The sequence below is a fragment of the Solea senegalensis genome, linkage group LG5, assembly GCF_019176455.1.
Source record: "Solea senegalensis isolate Sse05_10M linkage group LG5, IFAPA_SoseM_1, whole genome shotgun sequence".
Lineage (NCBI taxonomy): Eukaryota > Metazoa > Chordata > Actinopteri > Pleuronectiformes > Soleidae > Solea > Solea senegalensis.
The window spans coordinates 13,077,002-13,092,584 of record NC_058025.1 but is presented as its reverse complement, the minus strand read 5'-3'; the positions used below and the strand labels follow the sequence as shown (position 1 = coordinate 13,092,584).

Below are 15,583 nucleotides of genomic sequence, written 5' to 3'. Positions count from 1 at the left end.
TTAAACATTTAAAAAATCTAAATGTTTAATAAAAATTGGTATTAAGGTTTAATCATTTCCTTTCCTTCATGATCATACACTTTAGGCAACATTCATAACACTAAATTTTGTTGGCTTGTAGTTGAAGACAAATAATACTAACAAACATTAAGGGTTTTACTAAAAAACATTTAAGGCAAGGGCCTTGGTTTACAGAGGCCACCATCTTGCACTGTTGTGTTGGTACTAGGGGTGTCACGATCTCGATTGTAAATCGAATTTATTACATTACATGTCATTTAGCAGACGCTTTTATCCAAAGCGACTTACAAAAGTGCATTTAAACATTTGGGTACATATAAGAGCTAGAAGTAAGTAAGAGCTTCAAGTAGAACAAACAATTAAGTGCTAGTCATAAGTGCGATGTACAAGTTTTTTTTTTTGTCGTCTTAGTCGAGGTAGAGTCGGAAGAAATGTGTTTTTAGTCGGCGAATAACGATCGACCCGATCTTGACCCTTGAACGCAAAGGTGGAATTGAAGATTTAACCATGCGTTATTTAACCATGCGACGTCCTGCAGATGTGCCAGAGAGGAAACAACACGGTGTAGCCACTGTAGCATGACTACACGTTACATCTTCCCGCTAACAAGAAGCTGTGGCCAACTAATAGTAATGGTTGCATCATAAGGACGTGAACGTAACTATGAAAAAAACCCTGTTAACTCAGACAACTCTCCTGTCCTCATTTGGAGCAAACCATAGCATCAGACGTGCAACCTTATTCAGTGGTGGAAAAACCTGGATTTAAACATTTAATTAGCACACTGGAACCACGCTACAGAATGTCAAGCAGGTCGCATCTTACTAAAAAGGTGTTTCGTTCCATGTACGATAATGTTGTTGGAGGTCGGTGCAGATTTAGTGACCTTAACAACAGATGGTCGGACTCTCAGAGCAATGACTATATATGGCTTGTCTCCTTTTTACAGTTAGTTTCCAATTGACTGGTTACTGTTACATTCATATTGTTAATAAATAATTAAAATTTTACATTAAGGCCTCAATGTGGTACATTACTAACAAATGATGGACATTGCATTACTCATGACACCATGTAGTCAACTGAAATGGGAATTAAAAATGACTTATCATGATATAAAACCAGTGATCATAGACTTAACTAGACTAAAGTCTAAAAATGGCAGACCCATCTATGCTCAAAGACAGGGAGAAAAAGATGGAGAATTGAATCGAATCGTGACCTTAAATTCCAAAATCTATTTGAATCAAGGATTTGGAGAATCATGACACCACTTCTTTTTTTTTACAGAGAAGCCAGATCAGATTAACCAGTGAGAGTATGTGTGTGTGTTTACTAAGCTTACTAAGCAATGATGTCCTGAGCTCTCTAATGCAAAGGGAGTGGAGTAGTCCTCCATTGTTACAGTCTGCAGTCCCACCAGTAGATGTCAGTAATGCTTCTTGTACTGACATGGCCTCACAGTTTGTGGTTGATGTTTCTGTCAGTCACCTTACCCAGTGTTTCTCATCCCTGGTCCTGAGATGTCTAAAACTCAAGCATCTGCACTACTATCCTGATATTGAATGGGTCCCTGAAGCCACATAACACTAGTTATGTTATGTGATGTATCTTAATAGTCATATACCACAGGTTAAGTTATTCACATCGATATCTGAAAGTGGCCCCTCAGCCAAATAACACTGGTTATTATGTGATGTCTTTCTAGGGCCCCTTAGTTATGGGATGTATTTATTGTGGCCCCTGAATCATATCATCACCATTATTATTATTATAGTAGTAGTACTATTACAGTAGTAGTAGTACTATTAGCCAGGTGTTGCCTGACAAAAAGCACATGGTGTTAGGCCTTAACTGGGAGAATCTGTGAGATTCCTTACATGACAACCTAAATATTTTTTCCTTTATTTTTGCTTTCTTTTGTGCAATCTTTGTACCTGCTGTTTATTTGTGTGTAAGTGTATGGATGGCGTGTGCATGGGGTGAGGGTGGAGTGGGGGCCATTTTCCAGGCTGTGTCCAGGGGCCCACTGACTCATAATCCATCCCAGGGCAAAGCATCCAGACAAACCACAAAGAATGAGGCGGACACACACACACACACACACACACACAAACAGAAAGGTCTCTGTTGCACCACAGTGAATAACTGCACCCACACACGGGACACGATGACAACACATGCATTTTTCCAGTAATTTATGGCCACATTTTACAAGTGGACCAGAACTTGGCAATAGATGGAGTGATTAAGTTCAGCAAGCATCACTTCTGCAATATGTTAATAACAGACACAAAACAAGTCGCGCAACACTGGCTCATATACCACCTAATCATAAAAACGCGAAAACGTTTTTGAAAGCTTTGAAAACCTGTTTAAAACTGAAAATGTTATTGTTATTTATTTGGCAAATATTTTATTTATTATCTTCTTGCTCATTTATCCTTGATGAATCTCTGTAATCCTGGGTTGGACAACTCCAATGTTTGTATGATGCAGCCACTCCTTTTTTCCCCTCTTACTACTAAAAATCAAACTAAAAGAATGTATTTGAGCTGGCTCACTGGGCTTCTTCTCTGAGAAGTCAGAAATGAATAAGGCACAACACTCAACCAACTAAAACTAATGTTTCTGTTCAGGAATGCATGCAAATAATTTGACATCTTAATAAAGACATAATAAAGTGCTTTACAATTGTTTCAGTTTTTTTGTAAAACAGTACATTTGAAAATATTATAATATTTATATTTTGGCTAAAGAGCTTCTACATACTGGTGTATTAACCATTACAGAAGCATACAAAAGTATTATATACATACAGTATATATAAACTGCTGCACCTGTCTTATAAACCCACAAATTATTCAGTCACAATATTTGCTGAATATTTTACTTCAATGACACCTGCTTGTTTCCTGTAAATGTGCTGCTGACAAATGAATGAATAATAATGTATTCATTCCTTACGTTATACATTAACACACTCACTACAACTAGCATTGATAAAGTCACTATTTCTTTGTCTTGGTGAGACTCACAGTGCAGCCATTGTTCCTCCCTGAAATGATTACGTAACTTTGGCGCCACTGAGCCACCGTTTTCTTTCCCTTTAAATTGAACCCCCAAAAATGTAATAACATAAACAGAGTCGTCAGCGCGGGAACGGGCCATCTGCTCGGTGAGCGGGTGTAAAATTAACCGCCCTTCGCTCTCACTGGCTGTCTTGTGGGCGGGACGAACGCTGCGCTCGCTCTAATTGGCCGACACTGATGTCAGCGTGCGAGAGCGCGAGGCAAGCGTTTAAATCTCATTGGTGGAAAACGTCTCGCCAAAGTCACCAGCACCCGGAACTGCTCCGGCTCTGCCTATTGGTTGTACACGCTCGCTACGTGGAGTCTACCGACTGCTCCCATTGGCTGTCTGTCGCGCCTCCTGACACGTGGGACGAGATCCGTGTCGCTGATTGGTTAGTCATCTGCTCGGGCGCGCTTTTGCAACGCGGGACAGCAACGCTCTTGTGGGCGCACACAGGTCAGTCCAGATGAGGCAGAGGGAAACTTGCAGTCATCGTCACGTCTGACTGTAACTTCTGAGGAGACTTTGTAGCGAACAACGGATCAGACTGACACATTTTTTCCCCCAAGCCTCCTCTTTGGAAATGAAGGACATATTTACTCCGGATTAAAAAGCCGCTCTATTTATTATATTTACTTATCAATTTTCAGTCTAACTTTTTCCCCCCTGCCTTGCATCTGCAACTAACAGCGCACTTTTGACGCACACATACACTCATACGATGGCCGATAACAAGCATCCGCACGTTATTTTCTGCGACGACTCTCCCAAAAGAGTTCTGGTCTCCGTCATCAAGACCACCACGCCGATCAAACCCAGGAAAGCCGAAGCGATGACGCCGACCAGCCCCGGCTTCAGCGACTTCATGGTCTACCCGTGGAAGTGGGGCGAGAACGCCCACAACGTGACTCTGAGCCCCGGCTCTGTGAGCGGAGCGTCGTCCCCTACAGGAACCCAGACAGCCAGAGAGGAGGACACGTCTCCTTCACCTGACCACTGCAAGGTAAGAAATAAACACACATGTGCACAATGTAACCAGACTGAGCTGCGGTGGAAAAAGTAGCCGTTACTCTTCTGTAGTTTTGACTGAACTGCCAACCATGTACAACACATGTGTAACAACACATGTAACGCGCAGCAACAAGTGTAGTTACTGTTCTAGAAAGAGTAAGTCTGGAGGGAAAGAGAGGGAAAGGGCGCATGTCTGATATGGCTTCTTTTAATAAGTCAAACTCTTCCACATGGTGCGACCACAGAATCTTAATATGATAGAGATATGAATATGGGTTATTATTAGTTTTTTATATTTATTTTTTATAAGTTATGATTTGACTCCTAACATGGCCGAGGTGGTGTGTCATTTAAAAAACGCCCGCGCATTAGGGTGTGACATGATGGATTTTAAAACCCCAGCTATTTCCTGGATGTGGAGCAGCTGCTTATGACGCCCGCAGCGCGCCAAAATGCACCGGATGTGGATGAATTATAATGGACGAATGTGCTGCGGTGGAACATGCAGCCCTGTGTAAAGCACCTTAAAGACCTAAGTGTCTTACCAGAAAATGACTTTGGTAGAAGTTGAAGTCACTTTTTCACAAAGTCTTAAAGTATATGAAATATGAAAAAGTATCAAATGTAATTTTCTGATAAAATAAAATGTACTTACGTAAGTAAATTAGTATTAAAAGAGTGAGGAGTTGAGACATGGTGGCTCAGTGGTAGGGTGAGTTGTCTTTCAACTGGAAGGTTGTGGGCTAAATTTCTGGCTCTGTTAGTCTATATGTGACCTTGAGCAAGACATTTAACCATTACCAACTCTTGAGTCACAAAGACAGTGAGAGGAAATGTAGTGGAGTAAAAGTAACGTTGCTAGACATATAAATAACAAAGTTAAGTACCGATACATGCATTTTGTACTTAAGAACAGTAACAAAGTATTTGTACTTTGTTACATTACAACACTGGTAACATGTGAGCACATCGAAGGCAAGAACGATTGAAATAATGTTGCAGTGAACTAAGTGACGAGTGAAACTAGGAATATGTGTCATAAAAGGATTTTAATGATAAAGGTCAAACTTCTCTATGGAGAACAAAGTGTGTTTGTGCAATGCATGAACAGTATATAGATGCTTTGTTATATTGATATTAAAGAAAATGATATCACAGTAATTGCTCCAGCCCAGGGTTTCCCATACTTTTTTATATGGGGATCCTGCAATGATATTTGGTGACCCAAAAGTCAGGGAATAGCAAAAGTAAAAATCTGTATTTTTGCTGTCAGGACAGTATCCGTAGAGGCCGCCCGCGGGCTGACGCAGTTCGGGAGTTGATCAACGAGGGAGAGACCTCGTCCAGCCACATCCGCTGTAACATCTGCAACCGAGTGTTTCCCAGAGAGAAGTCTCTCCAAGCTCATAAGAGGACACACACAGGTGAGACACACTGTGTGGAAGACAGGTGGTCTTGTGACACCATAATGCCTATTTGTACTTTATAAGAGACAGGGATGGATAACGCTGTATCTTTACGAGTACCGATATCACAGCCTTGAGCATCGACTGATATCGATATAGTTGTTAAAACTGTTAAAACACATCTGTGTTGACACATTTACCACTTAACCATAACTGTAGCCATTTCAACAACCATTGTATCCAATCCAGTGATTTGCCCAGTATCAGACTGATACCATTAGTGAGATTCGGATTAGCTCATCCCTACTAAACACGTGTAATGATGTAGTTATCGATTATTGACCCCTGTATTCTACATTTTAAGGCTTTAGGGTGCAGTTTTGAATATTCGGCATGTTGAACTAAGGAGTAACTACAGACTTTCTTAAAACCATTATACTGCTGTTACCTAAACAATACCCTCTGTTACTCCACAGGAGAAAGACCTTATCTCTGCGACTACCCAAACTGCGGTAAGGCGTTTGTCCAGAGTGGTCAGCTGAAGACGCACCAGCGCCTGCACACTGGGGAAAAGCCTTTTGTCTGCTCAGAGAAAGGTAGGTTTGAACACTTAACTAAGCAACATGGTGTCTGTCAAACTAGCCAGTCAAACGTTGAGAAATGGTACTTTCCAATGGCAAGAAAAGTGGCTCGGTCAATGTGACGTGGGTGGGGCTTTAATTGAGTTTGGAAAGTACCCAAGAATCACAAAACTGTTAGAGTACAGCAGGGGTGGGCAATTATTTTCCCCAAGAAGCCACATGAGGCACAAAAAATATTGTTGAGGGCCGGGCCAATTTGAATATGTTTAATTTAATTTGATCTTTTTTTATCTAAAAAAGCAGTAAATTGTATTGTTTTGGTGTAATCTGGCAGCATTCAAACACACAATAAACACAATTATGAACCAACTCCTACACTCTATATTGAATACTATTACACTATACTACTGTGGTGTAGTGCAGTGACCACAAAAATGATCTAACAATGACGCTGCTTCAGAAAGGCACAATTATAACAAGAGGCCACTGTTTTTTTTAAATGCAGTAACTAGAGTATGTAAAAAGAACGTAACATTAGCAGAGTGCTGAATATTGTTTGCCTTCACAAATGGTTTTCAGCAGCAGCAGCTCACATATCTGTCTCTTACACCATGTTTCTGGTCATAAAAAACAAGCAGGCATAGTCATATGTGTCACAGGCAATTATTTTGTTATTCTAGCCGTCGTAGAAACACGACGGCACAAGATAGCGGCCCCTGTGAAGCAAGGGCCTTGTCTAAAGTACATATTAAAGGCTTATTCCATGGCTACAACAGACAGACAATTTGTGTTTGATAGTTATACACCTCTACAAACAGACCTTTCAGCCCCTTCATGATCAGGAGTGTACTCACTGAAAATCAAATTTCCTGACTTTTTCATTGCTGATGAAAGAAACGCTGCATTACTCTGTAGTAACAACAACGGCAAAATGCTCATGAATTACACATGTTGAGACTTTACCTTAAATGTTTACCTGTTGCTTTCTTTGAAGGATGTGGCAATCGGTTCACTCATGCCAACCGTCACTGCCCCAAGCATCCCTTCTCCCGCCTGAAGAGGGAGGAACCAAAGGAGGGCCAGGGAAAGGCCCAGTCTGTGGATAACAAGGCGGTGGCAGAGTGGCTGGCAAAGTAGGTCAAAACACACGGTTCTGTTGCGTAGTGTTTTGAAATATCAAGCAGGGTGTGTCATTTTTCTGCTTTCTTTGTATCTTGATACAATCGTCTCTGTCCTTCGTAGGTACTGGAGAACCCGCGAGCAACGGGCCCCGACAACCACCAGGATGAAGCCACAGGGCAAGCCAAGAGCCGAGGACCAGGAGCAGCAGGATCCCATGGAGTTTCTCCAGTCCGATGAAGAGAACGGGGAAGAGGAAGAAATCATGGAGGAGGAGAAGGGTAACCAGGGAGGAGCTGCCAAGCGGCGCCTCCAGGAGCAACGAGAGCGCCTCCATGGGGCTCTGGCACTCATTGAGCTGGCCAACAACCTGTCAGCCTGAGCATCTGGTCATTTCCAGATTGTGGACCCTGTTCCCGCGACCTCCATTCCCAACCTGTCTTCCTGCAATATGTGCTGTAGCTACAAAAAAAAATCATTTACAAACACAGATCGAAGACTAGTTTAGTTTGTCCCATAAAGTTGTGAAACCAGACTTTGACAAAGAGTTGGCTCAAGATCAGTGTTATGCACCCCCCCAGCACCAGGAAGGCACAAGCTAAAGCACCTTATTCATCCTACATTTTATTCTTTTAGGCTGCTATAATTGTAGATTTGACGATATGAAGAATGTCTTTCTTTCTTCTGTCTTCTACGGGCAAAGAGAGAGAACCTGTTATGTTTTATTTGTTTTGTTTGCACTTTGATGGTAACGAGTTTTTGTGTTGTGAGTGTAAAAGTGTGTGTGACTGACGTATATATGTGGATAAGCTCAGATGGACAGAAGAATACAGGGTGTGGCCAAAACATAGGAAATGTTAAGTTGCATTCTAACAAAAAAAAACTCTCGCCATGCTCCCAGCAAGGTTTCACCTGCAACCGTGTGGATCAGAATTTCAGCTTCACTGGTGCACTTACTCTTTCTAAAAAAGTGGTGTGCAACAGTGAGAAAAAAAGAACAGTCAGGGGAGCGTTGATCAATCATGATGTGATCTGGTCATTTTTGTTTTCAGTATATTTGTGATCATTGCAGGCCTAATCTTATCAGACATAAATCCAAGCTTTTACCACTATGCCACTTGTCTCAGTATCTATATATTAACAAACAATTACGGAGGGAAACATCCACCCTACGCTGACTACCTACTGCCTTCTGGATCGAGCTAATATGACAATAGAGTGGTTTTAAGGTCAAGAGTACCTTTTGGACATGGCTTACTTCCACTTTAACAGTTTCCTTATAGTTATAAGGGAAGTGGCCGTTGTTTAACAACCAGACGGGACACGTTTCACAATGGATGTCAAGTCACCTTTTATATTAAAAGGTTGCAGATCAATTATGACACAGTCACAGCGTCACAGACGTCTGTTATCACATTTCAACAAGTTAAATTATGACAGTGTTTACTGACCTAACCTTTTGTTTTTGTTGAGTCATTGAATGAGAAAAGGGAAATGGATTCCTTCTGAACTAAAATTCCCAAAAGTATGTTACATAAATGTAGACATCCCAAAAAAAGATTTTTGATAAAGCACTTAACTGCATCGAATACATGGTCTTGGATTAAGCTTGCAATGCACTGAAGTAGATTGGGGCTGTTGTACTTATTTAGAAAAGTGGCACCCGTTTTTTCATACATTGACTTCTGTAGTGCGTGAATTATTGTTTTTAAATTAAATGCAACACTACATCCCTTCAACACTGTATGATGCCTCTCATAACTGCCCTGCTTAACAACAACCTGTCGGTCTCTAGCTGTGATTTTTGAATTTGTTTAGATTCACAAATGGCCCTCGTGGAGTTACGGTGAAACTGGAAGGCGTAATTGTTGATAATCAAGACACCAAATGATTTATTGTACCCAGTTATAGTATATTTTGAAGCATTTCTAACCCTTAGTCTATTTTGTGGATTGAGAAGATTATGGCATTTTAATATATACACGTTTTTGTTAGAATGTTGAGTGTGCACAATTTACAGAAAGCTTTGATGTTGAGTTTTAGTTTCAGTTTTCCCTCCAACAGTTTTCATATTCTTGACATGTATAAAGTGAGCATGCTTGCTTGGTAGATACTTAATTACTCAGATTTCTCAAACTGTCCTCACTGTTATATCATTGGTCTTCAATAAACACTCACTGAACCCTGACCCTCAGATTTGACTCTGACTTAGTCACTTTATTCAGTCCAACCCTGGACCTACAATCACAGCGGGAGGGCAAACCTCCTCTAAGACTCCACAATCGTTCATTGTCTCTTGAAATCTATAAATGAAAACATTCATTATCTGGACCAAACTACAAACTCATTGATCATAAATATGTCTGATTTTTTTAAGTGCATAATATATTTCCTGAGAAACTGACAAGAATGTACTATCTCACAGTGTTAAAAGTCATTTAAAAAAAAAACAATCCACCCCTTGAACTACATCTGTACCCACTGCAAATGACACCTTTTAAATTAGCTCTCCAATATGAAGCAGAACAATGCCACTCAGTGGTGAATGCTACAACACTGTCCATTCAGTTGGTGGAGTATCTCCCTGTTGAGTCTTTGATTATGTCAATCTTTATGTCTTGTGTTCCTTGTGTGTAATCTCCAGATGATTTGGTGTTAAAGGTGAGATACGAGTACAAGAGTCCTCCGGACATACTGCAAAGCAAAATATAAAAGAAAGTGAATAGTTGGGCCACAGAAAAAACGCCATGTACCTGTTAGCTCAGGGGTCTGCAACCTTTAGTGTTAAAAGAGCCATTTTTGTACCTCTGCACCCAAATAAATGTAATCTGGGAGGCACAAAACCTATTTGATATATATATATATACATATATATACATGTGTGTATATATATATATATATGTATATATATATATATATATATATACATATATGTATATATATGTATATATATATATATATACACACATATGTATATACATTCTTTTTTGCATTTATTAATCTTTTAGTGGATGAATATTAAAAGATATTTTAGTGGACAAAATATGAAACCTTAAAAAATAGCTTTGAAAGACATAATGAAAGAAGGAAAGAAAGAAAATAAAGATCAACATAATTTGTTCAAAGCTACAGGGAGCCACTGCAGAGGTGTTGAAGAGCCACAGGTTGCAGACCCCTGCTTTAGGTGTTTTAATGCGAACCTGTACACAACTGAGCTGCAATGAGGTCTTTGGATTAGTGTAAATGTGTCAATAAATATGTTTAATTGCACCAAAGTTATTTAAAACAACTCAAATTCTTACCAAATGCTGAGGCCTATGAAGTTAGTCCAAGAGAAGAGGTAGTCTCCGCCCACAAACATACCAATATAGGCTACTGCAACATTCTGGGGAAAAGTTCCAAAAGTTAGTTTGACGGTACTTTTGACAGAAACTGAATGGACGACAGCTGTCAAACGCAGAGAGGATTGGGCAACCTCTGCACAGGTAAGCACGTGCTGTCAAGTGTCAAAGTAGCATTTTTCAACAAAAGGTTTTCTTACCTTTACTGCCCCGACGACTGTGGTGGTGAGCGCAGAGTTGTAATAGCTGCACAGGACTATGGAATACATCAATACAAACCTGAAAAAAAAGATGACTTTAAGAGACTGGCTAATAGTAATGTAAGAGTTTGAACTGATTACAGTGACATACCCCATGAAGCAGGACAAGGCGAAACAAAAAATGAATGTAACATTGGACCAGTTCTCAAATTCTGCTGCCTGAAGGTAAAAACAAGTAAGGCAGTCAAACAGGAAATACAGCAGACGGTATATACGCAAAATATCTTTTACTGCATTTACCTTGTGTAAATCTCCAGTAAATGCACTTGCCAAGATAGTGGGGATGACGATGATCAGTGCATTGTAAAATATCACATCATACTTCCCAAGACCCTGATGAAAAAGAGAAAGATATTATGAGCTCTCTGCCAGGAGTCACACTCTACTTCCTACATATCAAAACAGCGATTAAAAATAAAATAAAAAAGCTCCAGTTTTACACATGTTGATAACACTGCAGTGTCCTGGTTCTGCATTAGTTCGAGAACATGTTCATGTTAAGGGTTAACTGAATGACACTTGTCTGAGTCATTTGAGCTGAGTCATTTCAGGGACATGATTTGTTTTACAGTCTGTGCAAAGTGCAGTATGCAATGTACCGGATTTTAAATTTGTATCTCCCCGATATCCAATGCAGTAATTTTGACCCGTATTGGACCGATTCCCATCCCTACTTAAGTTAAGTATCTCGGACTATTTTGAATTGACATATATAATGTTTATTATAATGTACATAGTAGGACACAGAACCTGTTTGATCCATCCCCCATCCTGCTGTAATCCAATAAGAACATAAAGTAAATGAAGCAGTTAGCCACACCTACAGTGTACAAATACTTTCTATTTACAGTATGTTTGGGGGGGTGGTACCTCATTGCCAACTTTCTTCTTAGTGTACACATTGCCGGCAGCAGTGAAGGCATCATTAAGGAGGATGAAAGTGTAGCCCTCAATATCGAAAGCCAGGTCAGAACTAAAAGAAAAGGGAAAAAGATAAAGTTAGTGGAGGTGTTTTGTTTCCACCTGGTTCAGTTATTCATCTGTTACCAGTTACACATTAAAAAATGCATACCTCGCAGCAACCATGGCACCAAATACTATCGTCACAACACTGCACACTAGCTGATTTGGGAAGGTTTTTCTGAAAAAAAGAATGCATATTATTACATTACATGTCATTTAGCAGACACTTTTATCCAAAGCGACTTACAAAAGTGCATTTAAACATTTGGGTACAAATAAGAGCTAGAAGTAAGTAAGAGCTTCAAGTAGATCAAACTATGAAGTGCTAGTCATATGCAATATGCAATATTCAGAGCAAAATCAAAAAAAAAGGCCAGGTAAAAAGGCTTTTTGACCATTTAACATTTTCTAGCATAAATTACCACTTTAGAGACTTTACCCTGACTTAACTTCTCTGATATTTTCAATTACTATAAGAAAAGCACAATATACCAATAAGGGTGCAAAACTAAAACTAAAAGAAACTACACAAAATGTTTGTTTCAGAGATATGCATTACCTTAGTATGTATACTTCCAAGATCATTGTCATCAATATGGTGAATTTCCGTAATACTGTAAACATGGGCAAACTGGAAAAAAACAAAAACACACACGTGAATGCACAAAAGGGGAAAAAAAAGATCAAATTACTGCTGAATTGGAAAAACATCCAACTGGGTGAACCTGAGTTTTTTTGTGCCGCCCAGTCCTGTTATATGGTTTCCAACATATAGCAAAGGCAAGGGGAACATCTGGCAAGAACATAAAAAAACTTACAATACTGCAAATTGAAAACAGATAAACGATACATTTTTGGAAAAATTTAACATGCTTACCTTTATAAGAATACTTTTGTCAAAGTCCTGAAACTGGACAATTTTGCACCTTTTGGCAGCATAAAGGACAACAATAGTGGTGATCATCTGAAAAAAGGACCAAACACTTTCTGATATTAATCAAATTAAGACCTAAGAGTCTGAACAAGACACAATGCAAACAGCATTGTGAACCAAATAATTATTAATTGGATAATATGACAAAAAACTTATCAAGATAATACATTTTCAAATCAGTTAGTATTGATAATTATCACAACAAATATCAGAATATTAAAGACGGATTTGTTTGTAAAATTTGAAGACACCGTTTTATTATTTATCGTTTTAAACTTTTTTTATGGAGAGAAAACGACAGACACTTGTTACACAGAAACATTTCACGCATCTGAAATAACTCTCATAGTATTTATGTGTTGTATGCGTTGACAGAATTATGTTGTGACACATCATTTGGATTATACTAATCATTAGTTAATGAATTCCTTCAGTTCAAAAGTCCAATTATAAGTGTAAATGTGATTGTATCAGTAGTCAGTAGGGTCGTCACTTTCAATCTGAAATTCAGACAAGTGTCTACACCTGAATTACTTACCTGGCCAATTCCCAGACACATGTAGGATGGAAACCTGTAAAAACAACACAATTATGAGCAAACGACCTGTGACGTCATTTTGACGAGTAAAACTGAATTACTAATATCTTGACATTCAGTTTACTAGTAAAAATTAATTACAGTATCTATGGCATCATTTTTACCAGTAAAAACTGGAATACGGATATATGTGACGTCATTTTAACAAGTAAAACTGAATTACGATATCTGTGACTTCATTTTGACTGGTGAAAAACTGAATTACGGATTTCTGTGACATATTTTTAACTAGTAACACTAAATTACGGATGTCTGTGACGTCATTTTGACTAGTCCAAACTGAATTACGATATCTGTGACATCTTTGTAACTAGTAAAAACTGAATTAGGGATATCTGTGACATCTTTTTGACCAGTAAAAACTGAATTGTGGAGTACGAATGGCGTTGCAGATATCGGTATGTATGACACACGTATGACATGTCGCGCAAGATAGTTTATTTATTATAATTATTACATTTATTGCCACCAACTACAGGTTTAGCCACTTCCCACCGACTGCTGCCTTCACACAGTGTGTGAATGATCAGACACTGACATAATTATATATAACAGTAAAGTGCAGAAGGATAATCACGTTCTAATTAGCTCGTAAAATCTTGTACCGACTCGCCGTGTTTTCAAGGTATCACTGTGAAACGCTGACAGCAGCTGGACACAGCGCCACCTACCTGAAGCTCGTCAACACGGTCTTGTTCACCACCGTAATGAGCAAAGAGCAGCCGGCGTAAAACACGGCGGAGGTGAACCGTAGCAGGGCAGAGTGCTCGGCCAGTCCCGGGCATGTTTTATCAGGCATCGTGTTCTTACGTCGGGGAGACTGTGATTCATGCACAGCAACTTTTCCTGTCGTCGTTTCCTGTTCGAGTCTTCAGCGTTCACGCAGGAAAAAGGGAACAGGTGGGAGGTCCCTCACTCGGTTACATAATGCAGTTCACAATTGTCCCTCACCCTCACCTTTCCACCAACAACCTAAGCTCAAGTAAAACGAGAACGCAAATGTACGAGAACTCGTTTCCTGGTTTCGCCATCGCCATATTCCCGCTGTATTTCTGCTTCTTCTTCCGCCTTTCATGTGTTCTTAAACATAACACTTCCCCACCCTTCACTTTAAATTGAATTTTACTTTTACCTATTCTCGTGCATTTTTCTTTAATTTTCTTTATCAGTTATTTTAGTAAAATTTACCTCATTAGTACATCATATATATATATATGTATATATATATATATATATATATATATATATATATATATACAGTATATATATGCTTAATTAGTTCATCTTTGTTTACTGCATTACAATTGTATTATTTCTGCTCTGTTTTGGTCATTTGTTATTACTACTTCTAGTGTCCGCTGTTTCCTCAGCTACAGCAGTGTTTCCTATCTTCCTCATTTCTGTTACTTCTGCTACATTTGCCATGTGCAGTGGCGTACACAGACAAGTAGAAGTGCGGGGGTGCGGGGGTGGGCTTAAAAGGGCACCTTCTCCAACATTCTGACACACCTGTATAAACATATACAGGAACATCCTCTATCACAGAGAGACGTTTACACAAAAACAACTTACTCAGCTTACCTTAACCCTTAAAACACTGCTTTTACAAACACCTCCCGCGGATGTCCATATAAGGAGTTGTGTATTATTACCACGGCAACTTACCAAGAGTGAGCCTGTGGCACAGATCCATGCCGCATGAGCACTAAGAGTTAAGACATGAAACTTACCTATAACTAACGACTACAACCTCAGTTTGGATTATACAGACAAAGGATTCATTTGGAAGGAGTGAGGAAGATTTATATATTCCAGGTGCCCCCCCCCATTCCTTCATCCACTCACGGTGAGCCACCTGGTTGCCGACATCCACCCGAGAGACTGACGATAACAAAGACACACCCACACCACACTCACAAAGGAGGAAAGAACTGCAAATAACAAAGACCCAGGGTCATAACAGCATTTTCTATACAGCACTGTCTATCACTTTCTCTAAGGACTCGCTTTGGGACACTGTCATGTAGGGAGTGGAGAACGTCATGTCGACAGCGTCTTTGACCGGAAGGACATCCAAAGGAAACAACATTGTCAGGGCGTCTTATAGAACACTGCATCACATTTCTCTACTAGGAAGACACTCCTTTAGAAACAATAATTTCTTAATTTATATTTAGCTCTAGAGCAGGCATGTCCAAAGTTCGACCCGCGGACCGATCATGGCCCTCGGTCAGATTGATAAGGAGATGTGCATTGAAACCAGCGTCACGGGTT

The 15,583-nt window shown here is 39.6% G+C and overlaps 3 protein-coding genes across 3 annotated transcripts in view; 2 read left to right on the top strand and 1 right to left on the bottom strand.

Moving 5' to 3' along the window:
* The window catches only part of commd10 (COMM domain containing 10), a 721,199-nt gene that overhangs the window by 327,510 nt on the left and 378,106 nt on the right, over nt 1-15,583 (top strand). The gene's annotated exons all lie outside the window — the stretch shown is intronic.
* On the top strand, nt 3,537-9,407 carry znf367 (zinc finger protein 367). The gene is made up of 5 exons (XM_044026050.1): nt 3,537-4,099; nt 5,381-5,531; nt 5,990-6,109; nt 7,089-7,227; nt 7,337-9,407. The coding sequence occupies exons 1-5, from the start codon at nt 3,818-3,820 to the stop codon at nt 7,593-7,595; spliced, it is 951 nt and encodes a 316-aa protein (XP_043881985.1). The 5' UTR covers nt 3,537-3,817; the 3' UTR covers nt 7,596-9,407.
* On the bottom strand, nt 9,405-14,300 carry slc35d2 (solute carrier family 35 member D2). The gene is made up of 12 exons (XM_044026046.1): nt 13,981-14,300; nt 13,250-13,283; nt 12,655-12,741; nt 12,503-12,570; nt 12,337-12,408; nt 11,887-11,955; nt 11,685-11,787; nt 11,055-11,147; nt 10,906-10,973; nt 10,755-10,833; nt 10,516-10,598; nt 9,405-9,907 (listed from the first exon to the last, which is right to left on the bottom strand). The coding sequence occupies exons 1-12, from the start codon at nt 14,106-14,108 to the stop codon at nt 9,778-9,780; spliced, it is 1,014 nt and encodes a 337-aa protein (XP_043881981.1). The 5' UTR covers nt 14,109-14,300; the 3' UTR covers nt 9,405-9,777.